Consider the following 23,798-nt stretch of genomic DNA (forward strand, 5'->3'; position numbering starts at 1 on the left):
TCGTACCACTCTTGGTATCTATCTGTGTTGAGAGTCATACGTCTTGAGATGGACCGGGAGTAAAAGAACGTACGATCTTGTTGATCTTGTATGTGAATGTATATAAGCAGAGGTGGATCCTCGAAAGAAGGGGTGGGAAGATCCTCTCTCTCTCTCGACTTTTGATCTTGATCTTGATCTTTGAATGAAAATACGAAGTGTTCTTACACCCTACATTCATTACCATATCACTCTCGTTAATCTACAACCTCAACATCAACTTCAGCATCAGTTCTGCCTAACTTGTCCGACGTGACATATACCTGATAACTCAGATACACTGTATCTTCCACCTGGACCATCACCTTCTCACCGGAAACTCCCAACACCATCGTATCACTTTGCAAAATAGCCATTCGACAACATCATCACCTCATCGTATTGATATCAAAGACGCCAAGAAGCCACCAAACGCCAGCCAGACCGTCGCCTAGGAGCCAAGACCGTCACGCTGTCACACCACACATCATCGAACCATCTCGGCATCGTCCCTCCTTGATACCAAAAAGAGATAACCTCAGTCGACTACCATCCTCAGGAAGACAAGAACCCAAAGTTCAAGCCCTCGATAAGGTGTATGCACAACTCACGGTCACGAGAAGACACACCGACGCGTCCCCTTCTCTCCTCGAGCTAGATAACGATACAAGAAAGCACTCGTCACTCGTCACTCGCAATTTAGAATCGAGCCGGTGTTGCCGAGATCAGACTTGTCGTGTTGTGAGTACCGTTCCGTACTTTTCATTCAAGATCAGAAAAGTAATCTCCAAATACTAATGCCGTACGGCATCTCCTGCTGGAAATAGAACGCCTCATCATTCCTCGACGCCTCATCGATACTTAGCGCGCTACTCGCACAAACCCGAAGATAGACATTACATTACTCGTGCTCTCTTTCAACCATCACTCGCAGCAAGAAAGGCTAAATCCCGCGGGACGGATAAAGTTCGTTCTCAACTAGTCACCAAGTGACAGGCAGGTTACTCTCCAACCCGATCATCTGGTAACCTCTGTCGATCATCTTTTGAGATATCCCAATCGTTTGACAAATAGAACGCGACCAACCTCCAACATTCAATTGTTGGAACGAAAAACGAAATTGTTTGGGTGGGTGGCGTTTTAAGCATATAGCGAGACGTACCATACTCTACGGTGTGCCCGTTTCAAAGAAGGATAAGAAAAAAATAGGTCAGTCGCGTCGTCAGAGGCGTTTGCTTTGGTGGAGGTTACGTTGATATCGGCATGATGTCTTGTTTCTTTTCTTGTTTCTTCTTTCTTTGTCTCTCATTTTTCTTTTGATGTTATGGGAAGGAGAGGAAGAGCAACGGCGATGGTGGAGGTCATGCTAATGTTGATAACATGACAGTGCCTGTAATCTCAGCATTTCGCACAAATACCAAAACACCTCGGACATCGCCTGTCCATCGTTAGTTACCCTTACCTGACCCCAGAGGTACGGCGCCGGTCCTGTTGTTCAGTTCTGGGCTTTAGCAAACGGACATCACGATCGTGTACGAGGACGAGGCATCGCAATATCAACTCTGGACGCGTTGAGCAGCTGCACTTATATATCATTTCAAAGAAGTCTTCATCCCTCGAACGAACAAAATTATCTCTCTTCTCTTCTATTTATTCACGACATCAGATCACCTGTCAATTCGACTCTGTACGACTCACCAAATCCACAACCACTTCCAACTGATTGGTAAGTTCATCTCATCTCTCGCAGAACAGGGCGAAGAATGAAACGCGCTCCCTCAAACGCGACTTCTTCTTTTCATTCCACCCGAACCCTTAAGTAGGATCGAATAAACCTCCCTCATCAACGTCATCGATTGAATATCGATCCTGATTCCTTATTGTTGTCTAAATGTTTTTTTAGTCTGTTTTTCGTTCAGATGATCATCTTAATGTTTCGCTACGTTGCGTTGCTTTCCCCCACTTTTGATTCATCAAGGTTTTAGAAGGACGCTGACCATCACCATCAGCATCACCCATCAGCATCAATTCTTGGGTTTGCGTTACATCCCATTACATTCCTTTGAAAATACACTCCCTTCTATCAACTACGACACTTGAAAGGAAAGGAACGTCTAGAAGATCTACCAAAGTAACTTGGAAAGAAAAGAAGAAGATCCTTTCACACGATTCATAAAGTTACATCATCGAAACAGACCAACCACCCTCTGTCACTATATATATAATTGGATTTCTCACTTCACATCAAAGCACGGACACGGACAATAGATCAACCACGAACAATAAACGACCTATCCACCCAAGCACTGCTTAGCATCTTGCGCCCAGATCGCCAAGTAAACAGTGACTTCGGAACAAGGATATCCAGATCGCCGAGCATAACCAAGATAGACGTCACTGGGATTGACACCGCACCATCAAATACACACACAAATACACACATCGATGGATATCTGAAACAACACATATCAACATACAAGGAGATCATACACGTCGACACAGCGCATGTACCACGACCTACATTATACTCAAGTACACCTCATACTGCCGACTCAGCCGGAGTGGCGTCATTTCCCATCAGCAGCGTAAACAACAGCATAAGCATCGCATTACCAAATCATCGGGTCACCAGATTATACCCAACAATAAGAGGAAAACACTAATACCTTATTGCCCCTTCATCATTCATCTATTGTACTCTGCAACGACAATCATCGACATCCATACTCAGCAGCTGAGAAGAAGACACATACAATGTCGTACTTCTCAGATACATCTTCAACCTGTTCTGCCGTCCCACCACTTACACCTTCTCCTTCTCAACATGAACCCCATTCCGATAACAACAACCTATATTCATCACCCACGCCTTACGATCTCACATCCCCACCCGCATCATTACGGAACTACTCCTCAGCCCTGATGCGCCAGATGTCAGCGGGTCTGAAAGAAGCTATGAAAGATCTCAAAGACGATAGGGGAGGTCCAGAGAGAAAGTTCGATGTGGAGTATGGATACGACGAAGATCCGATAGAAAGGCATGTCAGGCTATTCCTAACTCCCCGAAGGACCAATACAAACTCCAAACCTCAGGGGAAAGGTATGCCAGAATTGGGATTGTTGCCTGCCGCGACCGTACCGCAACCTACCAAACCAACCCACCAATTGATCACCAAAGGTCCAGCGACTGAACCGCGCCCCTCATCGAACGAAAGGGATATCAACATGTTAACTTCCTCACCCAATATGAAAGATCAAGATCGAGATGCCCTCCAGAAGTTCCGACCCGGACTAATCCATTTCCACCGAACCAACTCCTCTTCCAGCTCCTCATCATCGCTCAACCCACCCCGTCCGGCCTATTCACGCATGTCCTCGACTATGTCCAGCGGGTCAAACGTCAGTATGGCAAGTGAGGCGTCATTCGAAGCTGTCAAAGCTGAAGATATAGTAAGCATGTACGGTGGATTCGGTTCAAGTTCGGGGCAGAAGGAAGATCCATTTGAATATGATTATTCAGAGTACTACAATCAGACTCCCGGAGGCGTTCCCGGAGGGGAAGAAGGAGAATTGGAATTGGAAGTTGGTTTAGGGAGGACATCGATACTTTCCACTGCGAGCGATATGACCTCAAGTACGATCCGACCAGATCACACATATACCCAACCTAGATTATCACCTGCTCTACCTCCCCAGCAGCAGCAGCAGCAGCGTCCGCCCACTCTTCCTGCCCGACCGTCATTCTTCAGAAAACGATCCAGAGTACACCCGTATGAAACGCCCGACAGCTCGGAAGTGGAGGAACCACCTTGGTTGGCGGATCGCACGATGAGTGAGCAGATGGTAGCGCAGGCGGGGTTGAGGTGTCAGCGTCAGAGAGCTGCTGTGGGAGTTAGACGATAGATATACGATATTAGAATAGAGTAGAATTGAATTACACGATTTATACATTAATTATACACGATACACGACTTTTCACGATACAATAATTTTTCCTCTTCATCTCTCTTGGGCTATTATGTTTATTTCTCTGCCCTTTCCTTCTCATCATCTAAATATATCTAGTATAGTACCTACTCACCCTGTATCCCCTTAAATGTCTATTTCAATCTTATCTATTTTGTCATGTTGTCAACTACCCCAAATCATTGTACTATCTATCAAACAGCTGGACTCTTTTGATCAAGTATAATCTCGGGAAGCCATACACGTTGTTGACATTCATACGAGTCGATGCATATATGTGCGAAACATTCATGCTAGATGAAGTTAGAGTTCAGCTCGAGTGTGCCGTGCCGTGCTGATACTTGATACTCCACTTGACGATTATCTTGAGCAATAATTGCGCTGCGAGATGATGTATGGATGACAAAACAAGTATATGCATCATCGCAAATAATCATGTTATATCAATCCTACATATACATATGTCATATTATCGCTCTCATCTCGTCAAAATCCAATAATTTCATTCTCGTTGATCCAATATATCTCTTTTTCATTTTCCTTCTTCCGTCCCACTTGGCACAGCAAAGTAAGTGTCTCTTATCATCTCATGCTGTGTCATCGCATGGATGATATCCTATCATTATATATACAGCCATCATGGGAAATATCGGGATCATATTATATATACAAGGGTAGAACTAAGCCAGTTCAAAGCTAAAGCTGCAGATCAATCTGATTATGAAAACATCGTTTCGATATCAAGGAAGACAGATAGGTATATGTGAATAGAAAAAGATAAAGAAGAAAAAATTGATGATAGGTACAGTTATAGTGATATATGGTGGTATGACAACGTTTGGTGTGTTCTGATATCTGATATTTGGGACTGGTATATATGATTTTGGTATTTGTAGTGTTTGATTCCGTTTTTCAACTTGAATCTGTTCTTGAATTCCAGATGGACCGAGTGAGAGTATTTGTATTTGAGAGACGGACGGTTAGGAGAATGATCGACATATACGGATTGAGGATGAACCCGACAGGATCCAGATCGATTCGATATTGAAATTTGACATTTCTCAAGTAGGAGAGGAGTATAATTCTCGACTCGATCCTACTCTTGAAGTTGCAAAGTCCTGTGCATCGATCGAGCTTGAATGATTTGACCGGACGATCCTGACTGAATACCTGAGCTGTCTTGCCAATCTAATATGTAGGAGAGGAGACATGATTTCTCAACTCAATCCCAATTGGTGGTATGGCTGACTCCACCTGTCGAGTGAACCGGGTAATCCAATTGATCCATTCGAGTAAGCATTTGCCTTCGCCTTTCTAGTGTACGGGAGAGGAGTATATAATCTCAACTCATCCTGTTTCTAAGATAGCGAAGGTCCGGTGCTAAGTCATGTCCATCGGTAGTCGGTCCAGGGGTGATCGAGCAAGTCCATTCCAATTAGGTACTGCAGCTCGCTTTTCCTAAATGCGGGAGAGGAGACGATGTTCTCAACTCGATCCTGCTATTGGGGATAGCGAACGCGCTCCATCGATGACACGATGTCGATCGGGGTTGTCGGGGTATTCATAACGTTCGGCCAACTAGATTTACCTTCGGACGGAGGACTGTTAAGGTCTCCGTCGTACTTGTCAAGACTATTTGGTCGAAAGATATGATATGTCGATGAGGTTATCGGATGTTCCCATTTGAACAAGATAGTGGAAAAGCCAAGTCCCAAGAGATGATGAGGGAAAGGTGTACGATATTACACGAATAGAGTAGACAGACACATAGATCCGGATGCGCTTGAGGCGAATGCTTCTGGCTGCTGAAACGGATCTGAAAGTCGATGTCCTAATTGAGGCATTCGGTGTATCATCTCGCTGGTGGTGTTCTCTTGCTACCAGGCTGGAGCATGAATGGGATATCACATTCAGAGTTGAGCATATGTCGATCGTGTTGACGGTAAGAGGGGGTTTTGAGGACAATTTAGCGATTCGGGGGGTTTGGTCCATCTGGTATTTAAGGTGTTCATTCAAGTTGATAATAGGAATCGTACTACTTTTGTGTCGAATTGATGTCTATGACATACCCCCATCGAGGGATGCCCATTCATCTTGGTTTTCTCCAACGTTGGTGAAGTTGAAATCCTGTAAGATGCAGATGATGTATCAGCCAAGTCACGATAAACATACGTCACGCCAACTCACATCAAAGTTGAATGACCCATAATCAGCCGAATTAGGCATCTGCATACCTCCACCGGAGAAATCAAAGCTCTTCAAGAAATCGGCAGTATCGTCAAACCCAAAGTTGGTATCGAATGCGGGTTGTTCAGCAGGAGGTTGTTGCGGTTGACCGACTTGTTGCGGTTGAGCTATCTGACCTGGTTGTTGAAGCTGTTGATTGCCAGTAGTATCCAAGCCATTCTCCATTTGATGAGGTTGTTGAACAGGGTTCACTGGCTCGTTGACCGGAGGAAGTTGGAAGACTTGAGATCTCGAAGAACCAGGTGCTGAGCTTGGACCTGGACCATAGTTCATCTCGCCGCCAGTGGGGTTCGTAGGCGTTTGAGCGATACCGTAGCCCTGGCTAGGTGTAGGTGCGGAAGGAGATTCGTCAATTTGCGGGTTTGAAGCGTCAGCGGTAGTTGGTCTACCCCCTTTACCTCCCTGATTTTGCAATATTGCAGTCAGCCAAGCTGGCGGGTTACCAAACGAACTAGATGTGGATCCAGTCTTGCGTACCTTTGCATTCTTCCCTTTTGCATTCTTCTCAGTTGCACTCTTCGGCAGTTTCTTGTTGGCAGAAGCCTTTCGCTTTCCTGATGCTCCAGTTGGTGTAGCTTCGGGTGCTTCGGCAGCAGTCTCAGTGTCAACAGTAAGACCAGGTCCAGGTTTACCCTTTTTGGCCCTGTTACCCATCGTAGGCGTTTCTTGTTGGGTTGGTATTCCGTTCATGCCCACTTCGAACTGAGCGTTGTGTTGCATTGAAGGAGAGGTAATTCCCATTGGCGATTGCTCCGTCATTTGAGCTGGAGTCATCTGAGCGGGTGACATTCCAGTCATTTGAGCTGGCGAATTGGCGATGTGTTGACGAACAGCCAACTCTTGCTGTTTGGCATACGCTGCCTGGGTTTGCGAATACTGACGTTGCGCCTCAAGAGACGGTCTGGCCATCTCATTTTGCTATGACGATGGGTCAGCTTTGATTGCGTGTGAAATGTGATCAAGCTCACCTGAGACACGCTACGCTGCTGTTGACCAGGGAGTTGAAGCACACCGGGAGCTGGCATGACAGATTTCGCCAGTTCAAGTGCTTGTCGTCGATGGTCTTCAGGCGCTACAAAAGAAATCATATCAGCTTGACGCCCCAGCATCAGTTTGGCTAGACTCACTCGGCTGTTTACCAATCATCCTAGCTTTTTTGGCACTTTGCGTCTCCAAAGGAGAACCATCCGCACCTCGCTTTTGCCCCTGAGGACTACTGTTCGAAGGAGATCCACCCATACCATTCTGTGGTTGCATCATCATTTGTGGTGGCATGTTCCGAATGGTACCACCAGGAGTAGTAACTGGCATTTGACCATTACCTTGCACTTGATGGAACAAATGTTGTCCAGGCGGATGTTGTAACCCGGTATTCTGAGGTTGCAAGTGATGTTGCTGAGCGTGAAGCTGTTGTTGTTGCTGATACAGACTTTGAAGTTGTTCCTGAGTCATTCCTTGAGGTTGACCATTTTGGTACATCATCTGTCGCTGCAGGTGTGACGAGGTCTCAGCAATGTCTCACGCATCATTCAACAAAGTGACCAAAACTCACCCCATCTTGCATGCCATTCTGCATCTCCATTCGTCGCCTGTGCGCTTCCTGCTCCGCTTGGATTCTAGCGGCTTGTTCCCTCTTCAACGCTTCCATCTGCTGTAAAGTCGCTGTGACAGGTACAGGTTCATCTTGGGTTTGATGTGAAGGACCCGCTTGACCTCGTTGACCTGCGAAATCCACCGAAGCTGCTCTGACAGCAGCAGCAGGAGTGGCCATAGCTATACGAGCTGCAACAGCTGATGAGGGTGTGATACCAGTAGTAGGAGCAGCAGTGTTAGGTTGCGAGGCAGAAGCTCGATTGGCTTTCCTCCTTGCCGCGATTCGTTTGCTATCTTGGAATACGACCCACCACTACGCTAGCGTCAGCGACGTTCCGGTTCTGTAGGGATGTGTGTCACTCACGGTATACAAATCGCCCAGATCACGAGGAGCTGGTTTGCCATTGGACGAAGCTGTTTGTGGACTTCGACCGGTGGAAGGTGCCTTATCATGAGGAGACGACTTCTCTTCCTTCACACGATCGACGCTCATCTTACTTGGGGACGATGGTGTTCCTTTCTCGGGACCAAAGATGGAATCCGTAGGTGTTTGTTCGTCCTTAGGTGATGACTTCGATTGACTGGGGGTATCGCCATGAAGATTGTTGGCAGAAAGAGGAGCTTTGACAGGGGAAGCGGTTTTGTTAGGTGAGATAGTGGACGACTTCGCCTCATCTGTATTTTCCACAAGTGTAACATCACCACTGGATGAGCCATTGGATTCCCTTGGTTTACGGGAAGGGTGCAGTTTGGCAATATCAGAGCTGAGGGCTCCAGCTGCAGCTTCGTATCCAGCACGTTTGAGACTAATCGTCAGCAAAGGATCCAATATTTGATAACTCACTAGTCCAGTAAAGCCGTATCAAACCCGATCTGAGGATCCTCATCGACCTTGACTATTTCTCTAGCAGCCTTCGCCTCCTCTTGTTCTTTCGTGGCGATCACCAGAGCCGCTTGAGCATTGTGTATCATTCTTTGCAATCTTGAGCTTGTTTCCTCCGCTTCTTGAAGTCGAGCAGCACTAGAGAATTTGATAGGTCGGTTTAAGCGGTTCGATTGGAGTCTGGCGAATTTGCTATTCGTGGGCTTGGCAGAATCAGCTGTGGGTCGAGGATGAATGGTGTTTTCGGCGAAATGAATTTGTGATCCTTCACCGTTGGTAACAGGGACAGTGGCTGATCGGAGAGGGAGGATCGTGGGAGGAGCGCCGGTAGTAGGCATGGCAGAGGTGGAAGCTTGCATGGGTTGACCCATGGCTGACGGTGGTCGGATATGAGGAGGAATAGGGGATGCGCTACGAGAAGCAGCTCTGCTAGCGGCTCTTTTGACGGGAGGTGGGGGCACTTGAAGGAGAGCAGGTGATTGACCTGGAGGAAGTTGAGGAGGTACAGCGTGGGGAGGACGGGCGGAAGGAGGCTGAGATGCTCGTTGTTGCTGTTGCTGTTGCTGCTGCTGAGCAAGCTGTTGTTGACGTTGATAGTGCAAGGCTTGTTGAGGTGGCAACATCTGTTGCTGTTGAGCGTGATGTTGTTGCTGTTGTTGGGCTTGCTGAGCTTGTTGTTGTTGCTGCTGCTGTTGGTAGAAAGCTTGCAGCTGAGCTTGACTAACCATATTGGAGGGAGGTTGTCTGGGATCAGACATCTGTTGTTGCCATCCCATCGGTAATGATACTTGTCGACCTTGAGGGTCAACGTAGACTGAACCATTGGCCGTGGTGATTTGTCGAATCCCCTGTTGTTGCATCATCATCTGTTGTTGTTGCAACATTTGTTGAGGGTTTTGGACTTGAGCACCGACACCTAACGCTCGCTGAGCAGCAACCTTCCCATCCCTCCCTTGCTGTTGTTGTTGATGCTGTTGTTGCATCCTGAGCTGTTGCTCCATGTAAGCTCGATTCTGGTCAGACATGGGTTGTTGACCATACTCGGCTCCGTTTCCATTGGCAGCAGCAACGTTCATGGCAGCTACCTGCTGTTGCATGGCAGCGGGATCCATGGCCTGGTTCATACCAGGATGCTGCATGTGGGGATTGGCGGGCTGGCGGGGTGATCATCAGCTGATGTCATCACCATCCACTTTGACAAGGGAGTGTGAGCCTGAGTAACCACTTACCATCGCCATCCTTGGTCCTTGCTGCATCCTGCCTTGGTCCAACGCAATCGACAGTGACAGTTATGGGTTGACTGAAGGTTGGTTGGCGAGGATGATGAAGGGGGAGAGAAGTTGGTGACGTTAATGATCAGGGTGGTGGCTATTCAAGAAGTATTCTGGGTGTCAATGTGGGCTCTTGCGTTATCACACACACAACCATCTGCTTCTGAAATTCTTCTCCCAGTTGATGACGGTACTACCCACCCGCACTCTTCGCTCCCGGGAATGACTACCCCGCTTGCACGCTAGAACTGTAGGCTGATCGTACTCACCAGCTGAGGTACTCCTGAGGATCTACTCTAGCTCCTGTCTGCTGCGAGTGGACGTTGCGGATGGTTGAATACGATCAAAGATGGTGGTGGGAATCAAGACGCAAGTCGTTGAGAGCGAAGAAGTGAGAGTCGCCGTACAAAAGAGGATGAAGAGCAGTGTTGATGATGAGAGGAGGAGTGAGAAAGGGTTAGCATGGGCTCATCAAAGGAAGGTTTTTGTGGTGATATGATGTCCGAAAGAGGTTATAAAGTGATTGAGGCTGAGGTGATAAATGGTGGAATGAGAGAGAGGATGATGATGAGAGAGAGTAGTATGATGGATGTTGTGTTATGGTGAAATCGGCACGGTCCGCTTGGGATGGTTTTAGGGGGTAAGGGTAGGATGATAACATTGATATCATCCAACTCAGATCAACTCACGATGAAGAGGTTGTAAAATGAATTTGATAGGATGATTAGGTGAGGGTAGAGAAGAGAAAGGAGGTTGATATATGTATGGGGTTGGTAGTGGTGGTATATGTGTCCGTATCCCCCTTGCCCCTTTGGTTTAAGGCAATTTTTCCACTTGTTCTTTCCTTGTTGTCGTTGTGTGGATTCGAAGAGTGATCAGTGAAAGGACGGGTTCAGCCGGAAAAGTGCAGAGCTGATATCACCGCCAAGATTGGGTGTATGCTTGATTTTTATTGGTTTTATCGGAGGTTGATGGTACTCATTGTCGCTATGGGTGCTGAAGGGGTGAGTGAGCTACGTATGGATGCGAGATCGAAGGGTGATAGCTATGAGGTGGATGGTAATAATGATCATAGCTACGGTGAGAGTAGTGTACAGTGAGAAGAAGGGGGTTTTGGTTTGTCTCAGGTTAGGCACCGCGCTAGCAGTCGAAATGCGGTTCACCCCGCAGTGGCAAATGTGGCACTTTGCCACTAATCTCGATCACCTCATCGGGTGTGGAGGTACCAAACCACTTCATATGATGCATTATTCAACTTTTCTTTATCATTATTCCAATACGAAGACTAGTATCAATAAGCAAGAAAAAGATATGTTATGATATGAGCGAAAACATGAACCAAAATACCAATAAAAAACAATATCAAAAAGTCCATCTTGCCTTTGACCTCCGCATATTTAGAGCTTGGGAGGTTCGATAGGTCCCGAAGCACAATATCGATGAAGGTTCCTGTGCTCTACGATATCGTCCAGATATGGCTCCAGGTCGGCAAGGTAGTGGTAGGGAGAACCATTCTCGGTCATCTCACCGGGCGTTGCAAGCTCGTCTGCTATGTGTGGGGTACAATTATCAGCAACGACCATAAGACAGATGTGGCGAAAAACAAATTCGGGCACTCACCTTCAGATTCACTGGTACTGACGTCGTACTCCCAGTCGATGAGATGGGCATCGTCCTCAGAATCGGCCGCGTCCGAGATGTCGCCACTGTCGACTTGAAGTGCGTTGTGTCCGGCAGGAGCGGCATTCCCGATAACATCATGTTGAAGGGCATTGTATAGGACAAGTTGATCTAGACACCGCGAGTCAACAGAGCACTTCTTCAGATGGAGGATCGACTCACCTTTGGTATTCCCATAGTTCAACCTGAGTTGCCTACCTCTCACAACGAGACCTTGAAGACTCCACATGCATCGCTCAGCGTCCGAGAACTTTCTAAACTTGATCATAGCGGCGAAACCATCGTCGATTTTATGCACCTACGGTACAAAACCATATGTATTAGCCAAGTCATCAACCCCGCGGATGAGTATATTGGTGCTCACCCATGATATCTCGGCAGTAACGCTAAAGATTCTATAGAGCATTCCTTCGTCGATAGAAGGGTTTATTCCACCACAGAAGATACCGGTATTGCCCATCTGGGAGTAAGGGACTGGTCGAGGGTCGAATCCGCCATAGGGAGATGGATGGAGATATCCATTAGAAAGGGAATAGGCCATACCGCAGACCTTGTTGATATCATAACTATTATAGAAGATTGGGTGAGATCGGACAATCCCATATGGGAAAGGTGTGATTCGTCCAGGGAGATGATCGAGGACGGAGTAATCTCCAGTCTTGGTAGCTACGAGATATAGGGCGGCGGCGTAGAGGCCATCTTCCGTGGTGGGGAGGTGTTGTTGGGCTTTCATTAGAGCGAGCGAATATGTGGGCATCATTTTGGTTAGAGCGTACAGTATACTACGTTAAGTAACTACTACTAACAAAGTCACTGTGAAGTTGGAGCAATATGTTTGTGAGAGAAATGATTTTGCCGCTTCTACCAATTTCAGACCCCCTTATATATCTTACAACCCGTCGACTTGACAGGTCAAGGACTATCCAGAAATGAGGGATCTTGCCGGTAATGATTTATCTGAAAGATAGTTCAAGCCATGTAAGACATCATACGCAGTACAATAATCCACTATATGAGGAGTACGTCTCGCTCGGTCAGTACCGTACAGTACATCCTGTACCGCCTTGTATAGGGTATAATTCTTTAGAACAAAGTTCGTTGACTCATCAGTGATGAGTGGACATTATTCCGGAACATCATGCTGAGCTTGTCAACCTTATTCCGAGACAACAACGTACTCTCTCCCTGATAGAACAATACAAATATGTGTATATATGAGTAGACATAGTTCAAAGATACGTACTTCCCCCTATAAGGCGTCAAATCCGAAAGGGAGTCGTGACGTGTCTCACCTAGTCAGCAGCGATCGATTCCAGACGTGCATACTGTAGGACGTAGATCCCATCAAGCATATTTTCAATCTGTCATCCCACTCTACCTCCACTCCTTTCCGCTTCTGATCCAGTCCCTTCTCTCCCCCCCCCCCTCCTCTTTCCCCCTCACTTCATTCTCGCTACCACGTTTCGCCCCTTTACACAGGAAGCAAAGAGAAAATAAGGTTGATGACTGGTCATACCAGTAAATCGACTTGAATTACCCTGAATTATTCATGTCAGCTGCTGTACCTGGCCGGATCGCCACTATCATCCCCTGTCAACAGAAAAAAAAGTACACAATACAATACAATACAATACATGCTACTCAAACGTATTGAAGTAATCACTATATTCATATGGAAAATGCTGTGTCCTAAATTTACACCCATTTCCTATCCGCTTCCTTGGTCTTCGACTCGGCATCTTTCTTGAGCGATTCTCTGAGGGTGTCTAAAGCCGCACTGAGCTTATCTAATTTCTCTCGAGCGTATTCTTTAGCCTATAATCAAAGACGAAAAAGTCAGCCACGTCCTCCCATATCAGCTCATACGTACGAAACGATTAGGGGAGAGAGAGGGAGGGAGGGAAAGAGAGAGAGAAGGCGAGAGAGAGAGAGAGGAAGAAAGCAAAACCCACCTTATCATTAGCACTTTCCTGCCCGATCTTCTCTCCCTTCCTCTCCTCCCACAACTTCTCCACAATCTCCCGCAATCTCTTCATATCTCCTAGTTCCTCTCCACCTTGCCACTGTTGATTAACGGGGTATGACACCTCTGAATCTTGGGCCTTAGCTTTCTCCGATGGTACTGACTGAACGGCTTGTGGCGATTGTGGTCCTCCCTCGAGTCTTTGAAAGTATTTCTCTCTGGCAGCTTTCCAAGCCTCTTCTCTAGCTGCCTTGCGCTCTTTCCAATTCTTCCAGCCCCATGCGGGTCTGTTGCTGACTTCCTCTGTCTCTTGGGATTGAGAGGGGAATGAGGTGGGGATGGTAGGTTGCTCGATGGCGGTGTTGGTGTACGTCGTGTGGTCTACCGGAGGGGGAGGGGGCGATTGATATCGTTGTTGACTCCATCTACAATGTCCCCCCCATCCGCCCGGTCCAGCATTGTGAGAAGGCGATGATGATGGGGACGAACCTTCGATCATTCGTCGTTCGTACTCTCTTCTGTATTCTTTGGACTTGAAATACCAAGCCGTACCTCCGATACCGATGAGCAACTATAAACAACCAGGAAGATAAGTTATCAGTACGACGAACAGCCTGGAATGAGGGGTAGAACGGTACTAGTGTAATGTGAAGATGTAAGACCGTATACGCTGAGTCACTCACAAAGACCAACCTCCCACCAGGTCTTCTACCCCATCTTCTCCCATATCTCCCATACCCATCATAGTAATGATGATACCCCCAAGGACCTCTGGGAGGTACCCCACCAGCACCAGCACCCGCAGCAGCGGCAGCTCCTTCAACTGCACCAGCAGCGGCACCAGCCTCAGCAGGAGGGGCGGGCCATCCGAATCGATGTTGGTAATCTACGTGATGGTGGCCCCACCAGTGGTTGGAAGGTTGAGTAGGTAACATGTTGGTTGGTTGTAATGATCAAGTTGGCGGTTTAGTGATTGAGCGTACAAGTAGTTTGTTGTTGTCGAATGGATGTTTGGATGTGTAGATGAAAGACAAGTTGAGAATCCCCATCTTCCCATCCTCCTTATATACCTTTGACCCAAGGTCGAGATGACCGACCTTCATCCCAATGACACACATAATCGAAGACGTAACTGTCCCACCCGCCGAAAAGCTTGCATCATTCTTTCTTCGGTGTTGAGAATACACGGAGAAAGAGTTTACAAGTTACTTCGGCTTGTACGATGCAATGCACCTCTGAGCTGAACGTTACTCATACTCGCTGTAATGACGGCATTTGGTTCGAACACTGGTAGTTGGTAGCGGTCAGTTTGAGCCGAAGTGGAATCAGCGATCAGTTGCCGGAAGAGAAACGTAATTGAGTGATTAGCTCGGTGAGCTCGGTGTTGAAGATGGACGACCGAGCTTCTCCTTATGTGGAGTACTGCATTAAAGAGATCATAACTACGGAATGACCTCCACGTGTACTGGTTGACTGTTGAACATGAATGGACGTGAAGTCAAGTAGAAATAGATATCTAACGTTCATACAAAGCCAACACGCACCTAATTATAAGAAAAGACAGACCAACTCAGTCCCAACCCCGAGATCAAAGAACAATCCACCCTCCAACCCACTCAAGCACCCTTCAATCCCCCCACCCATCATGTCATCAAAACAAACTCAACCCACCCAATCCCAACCTCAATCCTCCGCAGCCCTCCAATCGTCCTTCCAATCCCTTTTAGACAACTATCAAACGACCATACCAGCCCGAGTGAAGCTCATCGATTCGTTCTTACTATTCATCTTCATAAGTGGAGTACTGCAGTTCGCGTACAGGGTGTTGGTCACTAGTTATCCGTTTTATGCGTTTGCAGGGGGGTGAGTGGAAATGGTCTTATTTGTCCTATCTCTTCTTCAGATGAGAAACGCTACTTCATAGGGTCTCTATTTCGTTATGGTCTTCGAGCTGGTGCTAACGCGCTGAAATGTGATAGCTTCGGATCAACGGTCGGTCAGTTCGTTCTGCTCGCTGGGCTGAGAGCACAGGTCGCTCCTGGGAGAGATGGAGAATTCAAGGAGGTATCGCAGGAGAGGTGAGCTATCCTCAAGTTTCATGAAATATCCTTTGTCCTCACTTGGCATCAAATCAGTTTATGAATACATGTGATTCGGTATATCAATATATACCAGACAATAATCTGCTCTGCTGTTCTGCTATGTCATACATGTTGAGAGAAGTACAGTCGCTGATATTTCGATATTCGTACAGAGCATTCGCAGATTTCTGCGCAGCATCAGTCATCCTCCATCTATTCGCATTCAACTTCTTAGGGTAGGTGGGATCTGGAGACGAAGATCTGGTGTAGATAGGGATTACGAATATAGTCATGAACACCATTGCTGCTCATAGCTCAGGAGATATCTCAAATTAAAAAGGTAAAAGGATCTTGATGATTCACGATATAGACTATCATCTAGTAAACATGCATGTATATATAAGTCAAATCTGGTATATCAAAGTGCTAGGTATATCGCTCATCCATTCATTGATTCTGCTTTCCAACTTTCACTTCCTCTTTATTCTGCTTTCTGCTCCTTGGACCGCTTCACACCCTTCTCCACCTCCTTCTCCAACTCGTCATACAGAGCTTTAGCAAGTGCCGGATCAGACAGCACAGGTGGCAGACTACCATCAAATCCATCAGCTAATGCCATTCATCCACCTCACATGAACCAGAGTCACTTGAAGAAGAAACCAAGACATTGAGAAACGGTTCACTCACTCTACAACCGCACAATCCCTTACCACATCTCCACCCGCCACCCCGTTCCTCCGCTGATCGACCACTTCTTTACCTTGATCGGCCACTTTGGGCGTCTCGTCGATGATCCCTTGTCTAACAGGTGCGGACAGTGCGAAAAGGATAGATTGGACGGATGATTTGGGAGAGGGTGTGATGAGGAGTATGAGCGGGTAGAAGAGGATCCATCTGGTAGGGGTATCAAGGTGAATTAGCAAATGCCGTCTCGTCACATTCTATGCCACCAACACGACCACACCCCGGCAAATTCTCGCTGAAACGATGTACCAGATGATCAATCTTCTCACCAGCCTCCATGTCGCAGCAATAATCTAAGTTTGAGGAACGAGCGCCGAGCGCCAACTCACGAGACCTGACTCAACCACGACCCCACCAAACTCCCCTTTAACACCTCATCCCTCGCCCACGGCATAATCACACTAATCGCCTTAACATTACTCTTCACATGGCCATCTCTAACCTTCAGCCTCTCATCGGGTTTCTCAGGGTTCGGAACAGGTTTGATCTTCCCCCGCTGGGCCGCTTCGAGCGTATCCAAGATAAGTTGGAAATGGTGGAATAGCAATAACGAGTTCAAGTTCCGTCGTCCAGTCGAATTCACCAGATCGTCCTTCCTTATCTTACTTTTACTTTTAGTATCTTCAACAGTAATGTTCATCAAGCTTGGTAAAGCAGCAGACCAGGTGGGAGAGATGAGCTGTACGATCCTTATATCCCTTTCAGCGGGGGATCTAAGTAGGGTGGGAAGCAGGGAAGTGAGAAAATGGAATTTGAATTCCTCATTACCCCATTCCCCTTCCTTCTTAGGGATGAAGGAGGACGGTGATACCTCCCATCCTTTTCCTAGGATTATCGAGTCGATCCGCCTACCTCCCTCGCCCACCATTTGGACAGGCGCGGAATTCCATTTCTGCATGAACTCTGTTATCCCCCTTGGCGTCGATGGGAGGGGCTCGCAGTGCAATTGAGCAGCGGGGTTGGAGGATGTTGCGGATAATCTGATTGTATGGAGGAGGGTGAGGAGTGATTCGGGTAGGGGCGAGGTGAGAGGGGGGAGAAAGAGGATTTGAGGTGGGGATGGAAGGTGGAGGAGGGTGTCCATGAGTGTTAGGATGGTTGGTGTTGGTGGGGCCTGCATGAATATCAGATTATAAGTCTCTTTTCTGGTCGTATACCAGAGGGTTCTTTTCTCATGGCGTCGTCCATACATCTATTGTATTGTCTGCACTCCCCGTTGAGAGTCGTTTCTACACTTGACCTAAGAAACGAAGAATGCACTCACAACAACCAAAATCATCTTCCCCTTCCAGTCCCTCTCCCATGTACATTTCCTCCCTCCAGCCCAAGTCTTCACAAATACCACGACCGCAAAACTGATAGCTCCAAAGACGAGTTGGGACGTCGTGATATTGCCAAAAGCAGAAGCGAGCGAATGAACGGGCATCATGAATTGTCTCAGCGGATTTGCGCTAGGTTGCAGATGATGATTCCGAGTTCGATCCTCAGCTCTCTTCAAAGAGCGCCGTATCGCTCGTTACAATATGAATCCAGAAGATGATGAGAGTAGATAATACGACTGGCAAAAAGCATGAAAGTCAGTTTCAACAACAGAAATTCAATAAGCAGGGAACGCGTCGAATCGGTAAAGAATCGAATCCATGCCGACGGGCAAAACTGCAAACTGCGATATCTCTTCTGCACAGCTCCAACCCAGCCCCACATCCCTCTTTCTCACCAGAATACATCCAAATCCCACAAACAGCACCCAAACACTCACCAGACCCATCAACACCCTCCGATCCTTGCCCACCGATCCAAAAAACAGTTCTAAACCGTTCCAATGACGATATCGTCGACGCAACAAGCAAAAACTGACGAGACTGGGATTCGAACCCAGGCCCCGAAGGACTGCCGAGGATGATTAAGCTTTAGGGGAAATCTTCTCCTTAAGACAGCATGTTAGACCGCTCCATCATCTCGCCATTATTTTTAGCTGTTTTTTATCTTAGTTATTAACCTATACTTGAATTACGTAAGCAAGCGGGGTTTGGGGTTTTGGTTGTGATGGACGAGGGGATGAAGGGCCGGATCAGTAAGGGGAGGGGATGAGGTGATGAGGGGTGGGTGGACTTACTACGTTGGTATGGATATCGATGTCGAGGATCATATGGATGCGAATGCGTGGATGTGTACGGTGGAGTAGAAAATATATTATGAAGAGAAAGAAAAGAGGGGAAACGATTGTTCAGTCGAGGTATATATAACTACGGCGTGAGAGAAAGAAAAAGAGGAAAAAAGAAACAGCGCATTAATCTTTGAAATTTTCTTTTGATCCCTGAAAGAGCAATGTTCGCGGAGATGATGAGAAATTAGGGTGTGTGTGGGTGTGTGTGATGGTGCTGATGGAGATAAACCAGAACGCGAAGGATCAGAGAGAAATGTCTATCTTGTATTGGCCTGGGCATGATGGTACCTTACCCCGTGTGTGTGTCTCTCTACACCCCATCCCCGTTTGGGCTAGACCTAGAGTCGTGAGGACTTTCTGTTTGGGGAACTGGAAGCTTCTGGAAGAGTGATAGTGTCAGCGATGAGCTGCCAAGTGAGCAGAACGAGTGGACAGCAATATTGTGATTTCTTTGGTGATGAAAGCGTGACAGCGGAGTGGTGTGAAGGAACGTTGAATGTTGAGAAGAGAATATTATCATCTCGTACCGTTGTCAGTGAAGGTTGGAGAGCATGGTCAGTAAGGTGAATAAATGGGTATCGCAGATCATATCAACGACAACAAGAATCGTGAGCGGTAGATCCAAGTTCCGATCAAGATAACCAATACATATTTGTACTTCACATTCCAAACCCTCATCTATCATATCAGACCTCAAGCAAATGATCACAGCACTTGTGAAATTGTCCACACAACTCCCCTCCATCCTAATCAGCCTTCCGTCTAGTCAACCCTTCATCGTTCCCCAGCGGACTACTCCTCTTAGGTCTCTCAACAATCTCCACCTTCTCCTCATTACCTACCAGCGCAGGCTTCCCATTCCTCGTAGCTATTCCTCGGGGGTTCGTCGTAAGATTGTTCTTCGATATCGACAGTTCACTCTGTATCCTCCTGGGGGGAGGAGGAGTCGCCGACCTACTCCCGCTCCCGGTTCCGCTCAAATTCAAGTTCAAATGACTAGGCGAATTCGAGGATGAAGAGTCATCTTGACCCCAGGGGAAATACGTTGGAGTCTGCTGAGGCATTATCACTGGCGAATGAAGGGGTGATCCTCTAACAGGCGTTCGAGGAGCAATTATACCTTCTTCATTTTTCCTTGAACCGCCTGTTCGCCTGACTCGCGGTAAGAGCGATAAGAGGGGGTTAAGTACGGATTTGACGAGGGAGGTAGATGATTTGGCTCGGATTTGACGGTGAGTAGGCGAGGAGGAACCCGCCCCTGGGCCTGGGGAGGAGAGGTCGACCGAGTGAGGGGAGGGCGAGACGGGTCCGGAGGAGAGTGTGTCTGGAGGATCATAGAGGTAGTCAGCACCAAACTGTATCTGTACACCTTTATTTTATCTCTCCAACATCTCCCTTATGTTTTTGACTATTTTGTGTCCTCCGAGCGCACTCCACTACTAGGGATCTCTACTGTATTGTCCTCAAGCTGCACTTCTCTCCCTACCGTACTCCACGACTCAACCAAGAGCAGAGAAACACTCACTCAGATGAGGCAAAGCATTATCATTCGCACTCAAACTCAAGAACAAAAACAAGGGCACGAACCACACGCAAATTGCGAAGAACGCAGCGACATCTCCGAATGATGGACCCAAATCATTTCGAGTCGTTCGATTCTGGCCATACCGGTATTTCGGATTATTCCTGAATTTCTTGGATTCCTGAGCGAGGTGCGCGAAATGGAAGAACCAAATGAAATGGTCTCCTATCACCAGTATACACGATAGTATGAATTTCAGGGAGGTGAGTGAGATGTACGGCCAGGAGGAGGAGAAGTTCTGGAGGTAGACTAGGTGGCAGATTATTGAGAATATTGAGGGGAGGAGGGGGAGGGAGTCGGTAAAGTATAGTAAGATGTGGAGGGTTATTATTACCTACATAGCGGTGTCAGTTCTATATCTTGGTTTGATGTAGGTATTGGTAATTGTTGGTTTGTGTGGGTGGGAGAATGATGGGCTGGATGGGTCGTACTCACGTAGATAGCTCTTATTCCAATGTATTTAGCATGTTTCGAATGTTCCTCTATCAACTCTGCTAGCCATAGTAGTCCACTCGCTGTGAAAGTGACAACGATATAGGGTCAGCTACGGTCTATCACGACTAAAAGTAATACAGCTGAGCTCACCTAGAGATAGCGTGACGAACAAGAATGCAGCTAATCCACCTGCATATGCCAGGATATGTAGGAGAGCCATTGTACTGTGGGGATTTTGGGGTGTCTCGTCTTCGTGTATCTGACGGATATGTCTTGTTTCACAGGTGATGGGCGAGATTTTGAGCAGGTAGGGGAGGGACGGTTGACTATGTAGTTACGTGTTATTTCTTATTGTATATATATGAGAGATGAAGAGATATTTATGGTTGTACTGTAGATTAGCCGTCTTTTTGTTTTGAGGGGAATGGGATGATGTTATATCTTATATACTCACACGTCATTCTGGGGGTTGGGTGGGTGGGTCACTCGGAACGGAATCAAATTACTCAGATGATAGACTCACCATAACCGGATGCATGCATTGAGACAATGACACTGGATAGATTAGATGATTAGATGATATCGTATTCATACATCTAACTACCTCGTATATCACCTCATCATCACATACAGACATAAGCACAATGAGCAATCTAGAGAGTAAGCTGCTATGTTTCGTTGCTATTGGAGCAGACACAATCCATGTAGCTGACCTTGTACGACCACAGAATCCCTCTTCCAGCTCAAAGTAGGTTGATTCTCTACCGCCACCAGCCATCATCAATGCTGACTTGACATTTGGTATAGTTCACAGCGAAATCACTCCAGCGTCAAGCTAAGAAAGCAAACAAGGATGAGATATCAGAGAAGAACAAGCTGAAGCAGGTCAGTCGATTCGCTTCTGCTCTTATATGAAAGGCAGCTAGCTGACAATTGCGTATGCTCATTCCATCTTCTCTCGTATTGCACTTTTGCGCTGTCCAACGTATCATGTACAACCCACGATGTCCACATCCAATTCCATGATGGCCTTAAACTTCCGTCTGCTATATCCCTCTCACAGGCCCTCGCCAAAGGCAACACCGATGGAGCGAGGATATACGCCCAAAATGCCATCCGGAAAAAGACCGAGGGGTTGAACTTGCTGAGATTGGCTTCGAGAATAGATGCGGTCGCTTCGAGGGTGGAGACGGCCGTGACGATGAGAAGCGTCACGAATAGTATGGGGAGTGTTGTTAAGGGGATGGATAAGGCTATGGAGAGTATGAACCTTGAGAGGGTGAGTTTGTCTATATCTATTCTAATCACTTAAACACGAAGTATGGATCACTCTACAGACAGATGGTTCTCTCAACTACAAATTCTTATCCGCCTAATCCTCTATCCTCGGATATTCAGCTGACACCTCACTTCACGTAGATATCCCTAGTAATGGACAAATTCGAATCACAATTCTCCGACCTCGACGTCCAAACCTCATACATGGAATCCACCATGTCAGATACCACAGCCCTCACCACACCTCAAGATCAGGTGGATAATCTGATGCAACAGGTTGCTGACGAGGCTGGACTGGAGATCCAACATGGTTTGGGGGAGGCAAAGGTACCTGCGAAAGAGCCTGCGCCGAGTCAGACTGAGAGTAGTTTGGGTAATAAGGAGGAGGATGGCAAGTTGGCGGAGAGGTTGAGGGCTTTGAGGGTGAGTGTTTGTTCATATTATACCATCAGTCACCCACGATTGGATGGCATGTTTGTCATGTGCTTCGTGGTAGTAGACTTGGAGCAGGACTGAGCTGATACTGATTGTTGTGGTTACATAGCCTGCTACATAGGCGAACATAGACATGAGAAGTGGTGTGATTCATCTCGTCGTTGTACTATACTATGCACTTGTTATGATGATCAAATGGTTACATGAGCCTTTTACCGAGCAAACACAGGATATATATCAAATCATGATTCTCCGTCCCCATTCCGCCAATCATCATCTCCCAGCTACTCCGACCTACACACTGTCAAGTTGCAAGCCCTCAAAACCAATCATACCAACTTCTTCCCACCTTTATCTCCCGTAATATTCCCAACTCTATCAACATCCGGTGCGCCCCAAACCAAAACATTCCCCTTTGGATCTACCAACCCCCTCTTCTTCACCCACTCCAACTCGCTTATCCTCTTCACTCCCCATCGGCCACTGGTCGACTGCGTCTCGAGGAGAGGTAACGACGCACCTGATAAATCAGGTTGAGGGATCTCCTTGGAAGGTGATGATCCGGTGGAAGTGGCGTATGGTAAGGGCGTATTGGCGGGTTGTGATTTTGGAGAAGGAGGGGAGGAGAGTGGGAGAGCAGAAGCGATGGATTGTAGGGATTTAGAGGCACGCTGTTCGTCCTCTATTGAGGGGAGTTTGCGTCGTTCTTCCAATGGAGGTAGGAGGTCTTCCACGTCGGACTGTTTAGGTAAGAGAACAACGTCAGTGTCAGTCTAGTGTTCCAGGTAAATAAATTGTGGTACATTGTATATATCGTGTCGAGATGAACAGATTGAGAGAGGACTGAGAAGGTTGACTCACGAAATCATCCTGCTTAACAGCTGAGATCGAGTATGCATATACTCCCACTGCAAACGCAAATAACGTTCCTCCAATCAATACGTTGGTGAGGACAAAAGGTTTTCGTGCTCTTTGCAGAGAAGGCGACATGCCCTATACATTGATTTGCACATTAGTAAAGCTGCTTCACTAGCTTTCCGCATTCAACCGATCTTCTATTCTGGTTTTACTCCATCGTGTAGTCTGGATCACTCACATATCCCTTGGGATGGTATGACCTGTCTGCTGCTCTTTCTACTTGGGTTGATGAGGATGACATTGTGTTGGTGCTGATAGTATGGTGCGTACAAGGTTGAGGATATCCGAGATAGAAATCACAAATTGTGAAGTATTGTCTGTCTCTGAGATCATTCCTTCGTTCGGCGGCAAAGGGAAAGATGCCTTCTCAGGTATGCTGATTAAATGAGGGGCATCATTACAGACAAGCCGGCATATCACGTGATTCCAGCCAACAACGTATAATAATCGGAAAGACAGGAACGATCCTTCCGACAAAAGAATGGTTTTTTTGACTTTTTCGACATTTCGCGCTTGTACTCATCTCTGACTTGACGA

The 23,798-nt window shown here is 47.0% G+C and overlaps 9 protein-coding genes across 9 annotated transcripts; 3 read left to right on the forward strand and 6 right to left on the reverse strand.

Moving 5' to 3' along the window:
• Positions 1-2,772: 2,772 nt before the first annotated feature.
• On the forward strand, positions 2,773-3,921 carry I302_103291 (uncharacterized protein; the record flags this gene model as incomplete). The annotated part of the gene is made up of 1 exon (XM_019188663.1): positions 2,773-3,921. One exon carries the CDS (start codon positions 2,773-2,775, stop codon positions 3,919-3,921), a length of 1,149 nt encoding a protein of 382 aa, XP_019048225.1.
• A 2,121-nt stretch (positions 3,922-6,042) lies between these two features.
• On the reverse strand, positions 6,043-9,963 carry I302_103292 (uncharacterized protein; the record flags this gene model as incomplete). The annotated part of the gene is made up of 9 exons (XM_065869644.1): positions 6,043-6,111; positions 6,172-6,633; positions 6,709-7,149; positions 7,200-7,303; positions 7,359-7,719; positions 7,784-8,137; positions 8,189-8,588; positions 8,669-9,861; positions 9,937-9,963. The coding sequence occupies 9 exons, from the start codon at positions 9,961-9,963 to the stop codon at positions 6,043-6,045; spliced, it is 3,411 nt and encodes a 1,136-aa protein (XP_065725716.1).
• A 1,412-nt stretch (positions 9,964-11,375) lies between these two features.
• I302_103293 (uncharacterized protein) lies at positions 11,376-12,418 on the reverse strand (the record flags this gene model as incomplete). The annotated part of the gene is made up of 4 exons (XM_019188665.1): positions 11,376-11,527; positions 11,599-11,769; positions 11,821-11,956; positions 12,023-12,418. 4 exons carry the CDS (start codon positions 12,416-12,418, stop codon positions 11,376-11,378), a joined length of 855 nt encoding a protein of 284 aa, XP_019048227.1.
• A 935-nt stretch (positions 12,419-13,353) lies between these two features.
• On the reverse strand, positions 13,354-14,556 carry I302_103294 (uncharacterized protein; the record flags this gene model as incomplete). Its single annotated transcript, XM_019188666.1, has 3 exons — positions 13,354-13,473; positions 13,611-14,192; positions 14,305-14,556. The coding sequence occupies 3 exons, from the start codon at positions 14,554-14,556 to the stop codon at positions 13,354-13,356; spliced, it is 954 nt and encodes a 317-aa protein (XP_019048228.1).
• A 710-nt stretch (positions 14,557-15,266) lies between these two features.
• I302_103295 (uncharacterized protein) lies at positions 15,267-15,942 on the forward strand (the record flags this gene model as incomplete). Its single annotated transcript, XM_019188667.2, has 3 exons — positions 15,267-15,484; positions 15,601-15,699; positions 15,876-15,942. The coding sequence occupies 3 exons, from the start codon at positions 15,267-15,269 to the stop codon at positions 15,940-15,942; spliced, it is 384 nt and encodes a 127-aa protein (XP_019048229.2).
• Positions 15,943-16,183: 241 nt separating this feature from the next.
• On the reverse strand, positions 16,184-17,872 carry I302_103296 (uncharacterized protein; the record flags this gene model as incomplete). Its single annotated transcript, XM_019188668.1, has 4 exons — positions 16,184-16,292; positions 16,390-16,596; positions 16,776-17,560; positions 17,711-17,872. The coding sequence occupies 4 exons, from the start codon at positions 17,870-17,872 to the stop codon at positions 16,184-16,186; spliced, it is 1,263 nt and encodes a 420-aa protein (XP_019048230.1).
• A 1,487-nt stretch (positions 17,873-19,359) lies between these two features.
• I302_103297 (uncharacterized protein) lies at positions 19,360-20,850 on the reverse strand (the record flags this gene model as incomplete). Its single annotated transcript, XM_019188669.1, has 4 exons — positions 19,360-19,937; positions 20,139-20,529; positions 20,631-20,710; positions 20,781-20,850. 4 exons carry the CDS (start codon positions 20,848-20,850, stop codon positions 19,360-19,362), a joined length of 1,119 nt encoding a protein of 372 aa, XP_019048231.1.
• Positions 20,851-21,274: 424 nt separating this feature from the next.
• I302_103298 (uncharacterized protein) lies at positions 21,275-22,464 on the forward strand (the record flags this gene model as incomplete). The annotated part of the gene is made up of 6 exons (XM_019188670.1): positions 21,275-21,290; positions 21,359-21,378; positions 21,438-21,515; positions 21,694-21,909; positions 22,050-22,331; positions 22,453-22,464. The coding sequence occupies 6 exons, from the start codon at positions 21,275-21,277 to the stop codon at positions 22,462-22,464; spliced, it is 624 nt and encodes a 207-aa protein (XP_019048232.1).
• A 208-nt stretch (positions 22,465-22,672) lies between these two features.
• On the reverse strand, positions 22,673-23,502 carry I302_103299 (uncharacterized protein; the record flags this gene model as incomplete). Its single annotated transcript, XM_019188671.1, has 3 exons — positions 22,673-23,083; positions 23,205-23,336; positions 23,440-23,502. The coding sequence occupies 3 exons, from the start codon at positions 23,500-23,502 to the stop codon at positions 22,673-22,675; spliced, it is 606 nt and encodes a 201-aa protein (XP_019048233.1).
• Between the last annotated feature and the right edge of the window lie 296 nt (positions 23,503-23,798).

The sequence above is a fragment of the Kwoniella bestiolae genome, chromosome 2 (genome assembly GCF_000512585.2).
Source record: "Kwoniella bestiolae CBS 10118 chromosome 2, complete sequence".
NCBI classification, from domain to species: Eukaryota; Fungi; Basidiomycota; class Tremellomycetes; order Tremellales; family Cryptococcaceae; genus Kwoniella; species Kwoniella bestiolae.